Source organism: Micromys minutus (genome assembly GCF_963924665.1).
Source record: "Micromys minutus genome assembly, chromosome: 12".
Lineage (NCBI taxonomy): Eukaryota > Metazoa > Chordata > Mammalia > Rodentia > Muridae > Micromys > Micromys minutus.
The window spans coordinates 1803362-1816932 of record NC_137981.1 but is presented as its reverse complement, the minus strand read 5'-3'; the positions used below and the strand labels follow the sequence as shown (position 1 = coordinate 1816932).

At 40.7% G+C, this 13571-nt stretch overlaps 1 protein-coding gene across 4 annotated transcripts in view; it reads left to right on the top strand.

Moving 5' to 3' along the window:
* The window catches only part of FHIT (fragile histidine triad diadenosine triphosphatase), a 1443778-nt gene extending 1431746 nt beyond the window's left edge, over positions 1 to 12032 (top strand). For all 4 annotated transcript variants that reach the window (XM_080926902.1, XM_080926901.1, XM_080926903.1 and 1 more), the window contains one exon: positions 11812 to 12032. In XM_080926902.1, coding sequence (XP_080783028.1) covers positions 11812 to 11817 — 6 coding nt within the window. In that variant the 3' untranslated portion in view covers positions 11818 to 12032. The remainder of the gene's footprint in view (positions 1 to 11811) is intronic.
* The last annotated feature ends 1539 nt before the right edge of the window (positions 12033 to 13571 follow it).

Below are 13571 nucleotides of genomic sequence, written 5' to 3'. Positions count from 1 at the left end.
CTTCTGTGAGTTACCCTGCAAATAAACCAACCAGAAGAAGTACAGAAAGAAAATGTACATCCTTACTGTACTTGGAAAAGATGAATTGCTAAGTGACATCAGATAGATAGGGACAGACACACATGGGTTATGTGTTTATACAATTATCAAGAGGACAATATTAGTGATCAGTAGGCCTTCTGAATTGTGGTACCTTTTTAAGTAATGCCTTTCCTCAGATTAGTCAAAGAGAAAATGAGAGGATCAGCTCAGGAAATGTAGATTAAACTATAGATCAAAATATCATCTGCATAAATTCCGAAGCTTTGATACAACTTAAGGGAATTTATAAGTAATTGTGAAAGGTTGTCAATCTAGGATTGACAATGACATCAGAATGATCATTGTTGACATTTGTACTTTGAAATGTGCTCAAGGTGCCAGCACACAATAGATGACAAGGAATGGGAGATGAAAGAAGCTCTCACTATTTGTGGGCAATATGATGCTATACTCAAAAACTCTCTACATGGGGAATCTATTAGAATTATTCAATCGATTTGGAAAGGCCTCTAAACATAAAAATAATATACACAGTTTCAATTTCTCTATATTCATAGTTAGGATGGAAAATGTTTTAATTTAACATTTATATTAATATAAAAATATATATCTAGAAATAAAGAAATGCAATCTTCTAGTTTAAAAATGTACAAAATGTTAAGAAGCATTAAAGATGAATTAAATAAACAAAGAGATTAATGACTAGTTTTATGAAAACTCAATTTTCTTCAGTCAGCCTTTGAATTCAGGGGAATACAAAAACCAACGTTTCATGGTTGGGCTTTAGGAAAAGGTGACAAATTGACCTTAAACTCATTGTAGAAATTTAGTCGTAAAACTTAAACAAACAAAAAACTGCCACTACCATCAAAAGCCAAGGCTAAAAACACTCTGGGGCTTGTCTACAGGACATCAGGACTTATTTATGACAAGGCCACAAGACTTAAGAAAGCATGATAATGTTGACACACATACACGTCGACGGGCAGGATAATACAAGCCGCTGGAATGAGATGCAGGCATATCGGAACATTTGATTTATGAGAAAATGATACCACAAGCCTCTGGGGAAAGGAAAATCTTCTCAGCAAATGGTTCTAGAAAAATTGGCTATCCGTGTAGAAAATTAATAAAGTGAATCCCTGCCTCACATGGTGTATAAAGGTTAGTTCCAGGTAAATTTTAACTCAGAATCTGCAATATAAGACAATACAGGTTTTGAAGACAGTAAAGAGATTATCTTCATGATTTGCTATAGGACAGGCTTTACCTTACAAGGCACTGAAAAATCTCTTTAAATTTAGCAGGAAAAGGTTAACAAATTGGACTTAAAGAAGAGATTGACACAATGGTGAAATGGCCCATTGTTAGAGCCAGGAGCAAAATATAAGGTAGATCAGAATGAAATGCCAGACTCGCTTACTGCAGGTATCAAAGTTTCTGCAGGCAGCTATAATAAGTGCTTGCAAGAATATGGAAGAACAGAACCACACAAGTTCCCAGGCTAGGCCACATTCCACTCCAGTGCTTACAGATACTCATGGAAATGGTAAAATTAGGAAGGAATGCATGAAGATGAAGCCGTCACTGCAGATGTCAGGCACTGAGAATGAGGTGGGAAGGCATGGAAAGTGACAATGTGAGCTGAGGAAGGTGGGCAGGGGCTGGCAATGTCCCATACCTTGCCATACACAGTAGGAAGATATGCATTTCGTCTTGTTTGATATTAATTCTGTAAGCCAGATATGAGCCATCTGCAGTTTTTCTCTCTCTGTGTGTATTATAGTTCAAGAAAAAAAAAAAAAAAGAAGCAAAAACAATCACAGAAGTGAGAAAGTAACAACAGCAGCAATAAACAGAGAAGGCAGGAAAGAACTTGACTTTACTGTTCTAATTGCTGGTGGATATATAATTGTTGCTTGTAGGTGTAAGTCAGAACAAGAGAATAATTGCTGCACGGCAGGCATCTTTGCAGAATTGACCACCCCACCTGACCGCCATTCTCCCTGACTTTAAGAAGCTACACTGGCAGTCCCATCAGTTATTCTTTAAAGTGAATAGTAGAGACTACTGTGGAGAGAGTACTTTATTAGTGGTAATAACTCATAATGATTCCATGTAAGAAAAGCTTATTATGAACAACCCATTCTAAGCTCTCCATAGACTTAATCTCAAGCCTCTCAGTGATGTTCCAATTTTCCTGGGCTTACAGAAGCAGGAATGGAGGCTACATGCAGCTATGTGATTTGTCCTAGAACTCTGAAAATTCAATGTTCAGGTTATCTAACTTTGGAGCAGGTATTTAGCTTCAGAACACAGTTGCTGTGTCTTTGGAAAAACATCTGTCCCTAAAGAATTTCTAGCGAGCTGATGGCTGAAATTGTTAAATGAAGCAGGGGAATGAGGTACAGTTTTTCTTACTTCTTCACTAACTTCAGGAACAAAGCCAGCATTTGATAATTCCTGTGCTGCAGGCTTCATGTATGTCACTTTAGACAACCATTGCTACCATCTGCTGGGGACATGATGTTGTCTCAAGTCTCCAATTATGAACTTAAAAACCCACACTTCGTTAGATAACCAGGAATAAACCATAGCTAGTCAACAATGATGACAATCCATTAGGTACTGCATTCTTGAGTCAGTGAAGACACTCAGGGGCTCCATTCAAGATCCTTCAGTTAGACAGAGGGTCTTGGAGAATCTGCCATTGTTTCTTAGAAACCATGTAGATCATTGAACGACTTAATCAAAGAAAAGGAATGGAATGGAACATGGCAGATGTTTCATTTTGTAACTACCAATTCCATATGAAGAACATGTTCTAGAATGTGACCCTGGTCACTAAGCGATCGCCCCTTTCTTTGATGCATTAACATAGTCAGATGGCTTCAACTAGGATGTTGACAACTTTGGGCTTCAAGAAATCTTCCACTCATCATTCAGAGATACGGGAGACAGGAGAATTCTCCACAATGACAAGAGCCAAGAGAACAAGTACTGTTAAAAAGATGCCGAGTCACTTTTCATCTAGAGGAGAATTTGACACTGGGGCATGTTGCTTGTCATAAAATGATTCTTAGCCATATTGAAGGCATAAATTGCTATTCCTGCAGGGATAATTTAAATGGCCCCTGTCTTAGTCAGGGTTTCTATTCCTGTACAAAACATCACGACCCAGAAGCAAGTTGGTGAGGAAAGGGTTTATTCAGCTTACACTTCCATATTGATATTCATCACCAAAGGAAGTCAGGACTGGAACTCAAGCAGGTCAGGAAGCAGGAGCTGATGCAGAGGCCATGGAGGGATGTTACATACTGGCTTGCTCCCTTTGGCTTACTCAGCCTGCTTTCTTATAGAACCCAGATCTACCAGCCCAGGGTGGCACCACCCACAATGGGCTGGGCCCTCTTGCCTTGATCACTAGTTGAGAAAATGCCTTACAGCTGGATCTCATGGAGGCATTTCCTCAACTGAGGCTCCTTTCTCTGTGATAACTCCAGCTTGTGTCAAGTTGACACAAAACCAGCCAGAACAATCACAAACTATTTGCTAAGAACTTATTTGAAGGCAAACACAGTAGTTATTCTTGCTCATAAGAGCTGGTGGTATCTCTGAAAGAGCAGACAAGAACAGAAAAGAATGTACTTGGACTCTGGGCAAGTCCCCAGTACACTGTCCACCACAATAGGAATTTAACTGATTTTGGACTTTAATCATACCATAAACCAGTTGACATTTTATCAATCATGTCTGTCTTACTCCTGCTGCTCCACTAAGACCCACATTACATGCCCTCCTGAAGCTACCTCATCATCTAGAATTAGCCAATGAATTTTAATGGGTATTTAATTTTTTTTCAGAGTTTGAATCAGTGCCTTAGGTAATATATTATGTAATAATTAAGCATTAAAAGAGCTCAACAGAAGATTCTTTTCTGCCAGCAGATATCTTTAGGTCAAGGAAGTCTATTAAAAAAATGGCAGATCATTTGCACTCCTTTAAGTTAGACAAAAAACTGCATTAAATGCAAATACATGCTTTTACCAATTTCCCTCCACTGAAGCTCTGTATCTTGCTCCAATGAGGCAAAGTTTTTGAGCTCCTGGCATTTTGAGCTGCAAATTGCTGGTATGGCATTGCCTTAAAGAACTCAAGGCTCTTGCTGGTACATAAACCATCTTTTAATTAGAAACAATGAGCCTGAATCGCAGGTCCCAGAAAGGGGGACTTTCTAGAAAGTTCTAGCCTTGTCTCTGCAGAGCTCTGAAAAGCTGGTCAAACTCTCCCTGTATTACCTCATCTCTTCCTGGCTTCTGCAGAGTTTTGAGTTATCTGTTTATGCTGACAACCATGCTTAGGATTTAAAGCTGTTCTTTCCCCCAATATTCTCATGAAAATTGTGCTTACCTTCCCTAAAGATATTTTGTCTATTCAAGAATTTCTTAAGAGCTCATGTGTGGTTAGCTTCAACTTCTTTAATGTTTTAAAAGAGTGAGACTCAATGAAAGTTTGAAATAGTACAAGAATTTATAAGAAAGGGGTTTTCTTAAAAAAAAATCTAAGAACTAGCTCACTCTGGGTAAGATTGAATTTCGGAATACTGCAATTAAAAATACCATTTCTTTATATAGACTATCATATGTAAACTGTGAAGTCTGGCTCTTAAAATAAATATCTATATCCTCTAGATCCCCCAAGGTCACACCACAGAAAGAATGCATTAAAGCAGAAAATAAAGTTAAGATCATGATTCTTCAATGGAAAGCAAGGTCATGGTCTTTCCTAACCCCAAAGAGCTAACCAGGTATAGATCACATGTATCCCATCTCGTGTCCCACAGCAGTCTCCACAATGTTTTTTCTAATCTTTTTGTTTCTTGCTGGTGTAGGATCACATCAATAACTGACCTAGCCCAGGCTTCAATGTAGCATGGGCACCCTACTTACTAGAATATTCTCCCTTCCCTTCCTTCTTCCCTTTATTTTAGATGGAGCCCAGATATCACCCACTTAGAAAGATGTTTCCCAAGTGCCCATCTAAGGTACCATCTCTATTCCCTTCATCCCTTGAATAAAGGAATGAAGCCAAATAGAAGGAAACAAGGCCTAATGCAAGCTGTGGTCCTTGTCGCTTTCCCTATAGATGCACTGGCTTTGTTTGGTGAAGGATATGTTTACTTGAACTGTTATATTCCTGAGATAGTGTTTGAGTCTTGGGGTGGAGGATATAACCCTCAGGTTTGCAAAAGGAAGCAATCAGGTATTTCTCCTAGGATTGATACTGCCACCATTAATGCCCCTACTGAGAAATTTTGGACGGGAAAGAATTGTAAAAGTGATTATATTTTGATTGTTGTTTTACAGAGGAAGAAACCTGGTTTTACAATATTTTCTCCATAGTTCAGAGACTAGAGTTTCACCAAGTGAAAGAAGTGGGAAGTGGCCTCTGTTCATGTGTTACCCATGTTTTGCTTCAGTTTTCAACCCTCACCCCTTTTTTTAAACAAGCATATTCTTTAAAAAGCATTGTGTTTTGATATGCCTTCAGAGGCCAGAGGTTGTTGGGTATCCTGGATCTGGAGTTATAGATAGTAGTGAGATGCCCAGTGATTCCCACTTAGGTCTCTGACAAGGGCAGTCAGCACCCTTACCTGCTGAACTGTGTTTCTAGTACTCTCCCCCCTTCAGAATTTGGTTTCAAGATGGACTCAATTGGAACTTGGACCAGTTGATTGTGAGTGTTTAAGATAGATCAGAACTTCCTTGTTCACTGGTCTCACACTCAATATCAACCAGTTAGGGATTGGATTTTGTTGAAAATGTCCTGCTCTAAGGTAATAAATGATCATCCATTAGTCTGAAGATTTACTTGGATTAAAATCTGTACTCAAAAAAAAAAAAAAAAAAAAGAACATAATTTCACCAATACTAGTTCTCTTAAATGGTAAAAATGAAAGAGGGTGGGCACTTTAACCCATTAGTCAGCTAAAAGTGCTTAGGCCTTATAAACTGTGTGATGATTCTTGAGTAGGTGCCTACCCACTTCAGCAATAGTGCCTGCTATTCAGCTCCAGGGTTGTACACATTTGAGACACAAGTGCCATTAATTAAATGACATGCTTAGCAGACTCCTGGGCCATTAATTATCAAAGGTAGTCTCTTCCGTGCTTGGCTCTAAATGCCATTATGACAGAAGAACATGAGTTACTTCTAAAGAATGAGGTGGAAGAAGGTCACCCTCAAAAAGCAACATGGGAAGAAGCTGTCACAGAAAGCAAATGACAAAGCACTGATTGAGGCTTTTTAGCTTCTTCTTTGCCCATTTGCAGTGTCTGAAGGTGCTTCCCATTGTAAGAAAATTTTCAAAATTAGTTTATCTCCTGCAAGATTCAAGTGAATAGAAAGTAATCCTTTCATTTTAACAGGGCTGCAGAGAAATGTGATATCAGCAGAAGATTTGGAGACAAATAAAGTCTGTTCTCCATACACCCAAAGGAAAGAACAGTTCTTTTAGGAAAGTCCCTGCTGGGAATGCCACAGACACAGAGAAGTGGGTAGAAATGTAGCAAGCAGCCAACAGAGCCTGGTGCCTATTTATAGCATGTAACAGGAAGTGTCCAAGCTGGGATGGGAGTTCCCCAGCCTGTTCTGTTTCTACCAGACTCATACTAGACACCATTTAAATTGCAAATGGGACAACTCCAGACATAGCTGAGTATATAACTCAGAGCTCCAAGCTTTCAGGTAGCTTTTCTTGAGTGTTTCCAAATCTTTGAGTTTGATTCTCAGAGTCCATGGTCACTGTCTAAGGAGAGGTGGGTGTACCCCAGACTTGCCAGAGAACCACTGTCTTCAGCCTAATTTCTGAGAGGCTTGGCCCTGCAGTATACGGGGCTATGTTCTAAGGTTGCATTCTGTTTTCCTTGATGCTACAGACTTGGAAATGCACCCTGTTGAGTAGGAAGTTAATTAGCCCCTGGACATCTCAGGAAGTGTTGTCATTAATTAGCATGTGAAACACACTACAGAGAAGTAATCTGGAGTCTGCCAGCATGCCTGGAAATTGCCCTACCCTCTAGATTTTACACTCATGCTGCTGTGTTTCTAGTAGTGAACCTGGGCTAACCCCTCCCTATCTCTCAAAGGAAATGAAATATAATTGCATTGTCTTAGAAATTCTAATCATAGAGGCTCCCTGATCCTTGCCATCTCTCCATCAGCTTTTCCTTTACTCACTTACTTTAACACATTTTCACCACCAGTGTTTGTGGTATAAGCTTTAAAGACCAGCTTATTAAGAAAAATCTGAAAAAGAGAGGTCAGGGGTCCTGCCCTCAGAAAATTGCTCTCACCATACTTTGGTGTGAGCAGAGTGCATTTCTGTAGCTGCTCTGCCTGCCTCACTAGACTGCTGGGAGCCAAGGTTTTCTGTGAGCCTCTCCAGGCTGTATCATTGGTAAATGTGGTATCCTAATTTTAATACCAGTTCTGGGCCTGGGAAGATAGCTCAGTCACCTGAGTTTGGATCCCTGCACCCAGAAAACTCTAGGTGTCATAGTGTACACTTAGAAGCTCAGCACAGGGAGGCAGAGATGAGGAAAACAGGCTAGGACATCTGAATGGCTCACCAGACAGTCTGAATTAAGAGACTGCTGAGATCTCTCTCTCTTCCTCTGTCTCTGTCTCTCTGTCTCTCTCTCTCTCACTCACCCACTTTCTTCTCTCTCTCTCTCTCTCTCTCTCTCTCTCTCTCTCTCTCTCTCTCTCTCACACACACACACACACACACACACACACACACACACACACACAGAGAGAGAGAGAGAGAGAGAGATGATAGATGATAATAATACTTTTTTGTTTTGCTTTTTGTTTTTTTGTTTTTTTTTTGTTTTTTTTTTTTTTTTGTCTCAGCTCTGTTACGAAAGCCAAACAGGCCATATCATTAATCCCATGGGCAAGGGTCATTACCTGCAAAGATAGCAATGGCCCCCGTCGTGTGAGGGAGGAAGACAAATACTCTTTGAAAATTCTGTCTTGAGAGGCTGATCCATGTTATTATCTGAACACGTTTTAGAACAGAAGCACGGGGAGACAGGTGAGGACCTTGTCACCACCAAGTCTAGTGATTTCCATCCACAGGCCCACAGTTTCTGCATTCTCCAGATCAAGCTTAGTCAGAAGTGGCCTGGGACCAGGAGCATTTTCACCAGCCCAGGTGATCTGAAAGGGTGAGCAAGTGTGGAACCGCTGCTGTAAGGAGAGGGAAAGCCAGGCTCCGCAGTCCAACCTCCTCTTGACACACTATCAGGCTATTGTGCTGTGGGCAGCTTGCTCCCAGGCACATCTCCAGGAGAGGGTCATAGTTTTGTCATCTCAATTTCCATGTGGAAGAGGTCTTCCTATGGACTGAGCATGAGAGGGGTTGGAGTAGGAGAAAACCTCCTGCATGTACCTGGTAAAAGATGCTGCGTCCAATGTACTCACAGTGCATGGAGAAAGGTTTTTCTGGAGCTTAATGAATGTATAATAGGATCTGGGATATCCCCTAAAGGTCTAGGTATTGGAGGCTTGATGCCCAAATTTGGCATTATATGGAAGTGATGGACCCATAAAGAGTAAAGTCCTATGAGCTATCTTTGGTTCATTGGGCTTTCAGGAGATTCTGGTCTTTTGTGAGTGTGTGTTCTTTTTGCTTTCAGTCCACCATGTGGTCTCAGTACTCTGAGCCAGAACAACAGGCCCAGCTGATCACAGACAGACTCTCCAAAACTTCAAACCCAAATGAACTGCTTCATACATTTATCTTAGGGACCCATTACAAGGATGGGCCAACATGATGATAGTTTCACATTCAAAAAGTCAGTTGGGCTCAGTTCATTCTCACAGGAGGATCCCAAGGCACCTATGATGTTACCTGTACCCATCCAGTCAAAAAACAGAGTGCAGGGAAATGCCAAAGGCCTTCCTGTGGGTTTCAGGGAAAGATGGATGCAAAGGTTTTTACAGTCTTTTCTGAAAACTTTGATGCTGGTTGTCTCAGGGCATTTTAATTTCTCTTTCAAAGTCAAAGCTCCCTTCTCCAAATATACAGAACAACGGAACATCCCTTCTGTTACCTTTCATGACCCTGAAAAATGTCCCCTGACAGTATGATGGCATCTCCCGTCATTTCTCAAGCATATTCCTGAGGGAGAAGACAGATAACCTGCCACTGTATCTATTAAGAACCGAGACATAGTTCAAAGTTTGGACAAGCATGGTTGCTGTGCTTCCTGATTGTATGAACTTGTGTGTCCGGGCCTGCTCACCTGACTCCTTACGATGGATGTACTGGCCTTACTCTGTATAAAGTATTTTCCAAGTGGGCTGGAAGCATGTCAGGGATTAAACCATCCACTTCCGCACCCCTCCTGGGAGCAATGTTTACTTTTCAGTAAATCCTTTCATTGACATCGCTGGGTAAAATCAAAGCTCTACTGTCAGTGGTGGCATGGGAGGGAAGACCCGAAGATGAACAGGCTGTGCTGAGTCCATCAAAACACGGGGAGATGGGCATGCCACCAGCTACACTCTGCATTGGAGAGACATGGCTGTCACTGGATACTGAGTGCTGAGTCTTTAGTGCCTACAAAGATGGCAGAAATCAAGGTCATGCAAGCAAGAGAGGCAGAACTGCCGTGAGGGAGCATTCCAATTCCCCAGGTACATTTGTGGGTGCATTATCTCGACTCTGCAGCTTCTCTTCAGTGTGCTCCTCTCACTCCCCTCCACAGGCACACAACAAAACTTTGGATACATCTCTCCTAAAATCCTACAAGCCTACGTAGTGTTTTGACATGAAAGGTAAACGCTGTTTCCCATCATGCTCCAGACCAGTGATGGAAATGAAAATAGCATATAGAGAGCATTGAGAAACTAGATGGATATGTGGGTGCTAAGGCCATATAAAGGATGAGTTACAGAAGCAGCAGAGAGTGACAGAGGGTCCTGTATAGAAAGAGGTAGAGTAAACTCAGGTTACAGAGCTGGACCAAGAAAGACAGGTGTTGGAAGTAACATGGGCTACAATGTCCAGGCATAAAACTGATAGAAACTTCTAGGCTATAAATCTGCTGTAGACAGGCTAGGCAGAGGAAGAGAAAGGGCACATTCATTTTCAGGCCAGCACAGATGCCTCTGACTCAAAGTCAATAATGGTTCAAGGATGAAGTCTGTGATGAATGTTTAGAAGATGACCCACATCTCCACACAAGGAAAGCAGTGTTAGAAACAGCAGCAAATGGTCTCAGGGTCATGTGAGAAGACGGCAGGACCCATCTCTGGAGGGTACTTTGACTGGTCCAAATACCCCTCTCTCCAAGCTTCTTTATGATACAGCCCTGTGCTCAGAGGAAAGAACTCTGCTCCAGGTTAGAAGTGATTCTGCCTGTGTGTCATGATCCCAAAGGGACTGCATATCATTACACAGATCTGTGCCACCCTGTGCTCTCTGACTTTGTACCAACTTGCAGGAAATGAGTTTCAAGACTCACAAAAAAAAGTGTCCATATGCCAAAGGCAAATGTTTGTATCCTTGTCAAGGTGAGTTTGAATAGATCTAAAGGCAAGATAGCCTTAAATAGAGCCCTTGAAATAAACAGAGAGCTAGCCCTTTATATCTCAGTATCCCAGGTCTGCATCTTCTGTGCTGAACTCAAATCAACAAATGGCAAATCAGACATGGAAGGCAAATCAGTTCTTTTCTGGCATCTCTTGAAAACAGAGAGGAAGTGGTTGGAGCCATAAGTCAGAAGTTATAAGCACTTGCTACTCCTCCAAAGGACCTGAGTTCAGCTCCCAGAGCTCACATCAGCTGCTCATCACTGCCTGCAGTTCCAGCCACACAACTCAGTGCCATCTTCTGATCTCATCAGGCACTTGCACATGCATGCAATATACAGTTACATATACATATACATATACAAATACATATACATATACACATACACATACACATACACATACACATACATATGCATATACACATACACATACACATACACATACACATACACATACACATACATATACATATACATATACATATACATATACATATACATATACATATACACATACTTATACATATACATACACATATACATATACATATACACATACACATACTTATACATGTACATGTACATGTACATGTACATGTACATATACATATACATATACATATACATATACATATACATATACATATACACATACTTATACACATACATGTACATGTACATATACATATACATATACATATACATATACATATACATATACATATACATATACATATACATATACATATACATATACATATACATATACATATACATATACATATACATATACATATACATATACATATACATATACTGTTGGGCACGCTCTTCTTACATAGCACATACAGTTCTGAAATATTTTGCTGTGTACATAAGCTTTGAATTGCTGATGTGTCACTTGCAGCTGACATTTGGTAATATGGGTGATGGGAAAAAGATGAAGAAAGTACATGAACCCACAGAATAACTCTAGGCATCAAAAGGTCAGGGACTGTTTATTGCACATAGCTTGCTCATACCTCAATATCATCTCCAAAAAATGTTAATGGCAACCCAATGGATTAACAGTAAACAAACTTATATTTCCTTTCTTGCTGTGCCTCAGAAGAAATGCTACTAGTTCTAACTAAATGTCTGTTTTTATGTTTTGTCATTTCCAGGCATGAAAGTAACTCCAACAAATCCCAAGGCATAAGAAAATGGGCCTCATTCTTCTGGACTCTGTGGAATTGGAAATAAAGCTAACCACCCTTTATTGTACCCTACAATCCTGAAACTTTGTGCAAAGCATTTTCTTGCATGTGTGGAAGCTACCATGTTTACAGTCCCATCATTGACAGACAGGCTAGCTTTCCAAACAATAACATTGACAGCCTGCCATAGTTTCTCAGTTATGTACTTAGAATAGTACCATCTCCAAACTGTCCCTTAGTCTGGAGGAAAATAAAGTGATTACTAAAATATTTACCAGTTGTTCTGGGTAACTTAAACATCGATATTTTGGGGCCCCAAAAGGCATAAACAAGAAAGTTGCTTTTGGGGCACAAGTGTGTTTCCTGTGAAATAAAGGATGGTTAGAGTAGAAAGGAGACTGGGAGTGTATCATTGAATAGGAAAGATAACAGCACAGGAACCTTTCCTTGGTCAAATTATCCTGACATTGATGCAGAAAAATGAAGAGGAAGGAACTCAAGATTGCCAGGGTAGCTCTGAGAATCAAGGAAGCACAACACACTGCTCAGAGCTGCATTGGTTTGTGGCTTTGAGTATTTTCTTTTATTTATTTATTTATTATTTATTTGTGTGTTTAGTGTATGTGCATGCATGTGTTTGTGTATGTGTTTGTGTGTGTGCATGTACGTTCACCTGCCGAGCCACTTTGCCATCCCTCTACTGTGTTTTTTTTAAGATGGTCATCCTGGAACCTGGGACTCCCCGATTATGTTAGGCAGGACAGCCAGCAAAACCCAGGAATCCACCTGTCTCTACCTGTTCAAGTGCTGGAATCATAGGTACAGATAATCAATCCTCACTTTTTACATGAGATCAAACCCAGATCCTTGTATGGACGTGGCCAGCACTTTAATGATAAAGCTATTTCCCAGCCACACCTGCAGTGGTAGGAATGTAAGGGAAAGGAGCAGAGAAAGCTCTCAATAACTCTCTAGAAATTATGCTCTTCTCCATCTTGCTACATTCTTTAAGGAAGGAGTTAAGGAAAAGGCTCCTTGCTCTGAAGTATCATAGAAGGGGGTTAGTGTTCTCGTAGGGAAGTGATAGTGTGGAAACAGATAACTGAGAACCATGTTTTTCTTTTCGACACAAATCCTCTTTTAGAACCTCCTTTGGCTTATTGGCCACTCCCAGCCTGCACCATCGCTGACATGTGGTGCCTTAGTGTCTTATGACTGCAAAACATAGGTGGCTTACATCCATCAATTTTTCTCTCAAACAGTTAAAGACAATATTGGCCCCTACTTTAGCTATAGGTAAAGTCCTACTCCTTGCCAGTCTCCTGCTGCTGCTGTTGAGCTCACTGCTGTCTTCTTCTTACATGTTTTCCTCCTCTCCCTGCATGTGTGTGGCTTAGAACATGTCTCTTGAATTTCAAGCCACATGGCTATTCTAGTGTCTTCATAAGAATATCTTAGCTTACTTCCATCAACAAAGTCCCCAGAAGGGTACATTCACTGGTTTCAAAACTTTGAAAGGGGCTTATCTTCTAAAGCCCACTATTCCACCTACCACTTAGGGTGTTTGGTGTTGGACTGCCTCTGGCTCAATGGGCCTTGTTTAAAATCTTATTCTATGTCTTTGCCAAAGTAGTGAGTAGCCATTGACCATGACTGACAGTGCCTCTTGAGTAGGAAGCTCTTCAGTCCTTAAGCCTGAGCTAGTTAGCTCCTCTCTGAGCTGGAAG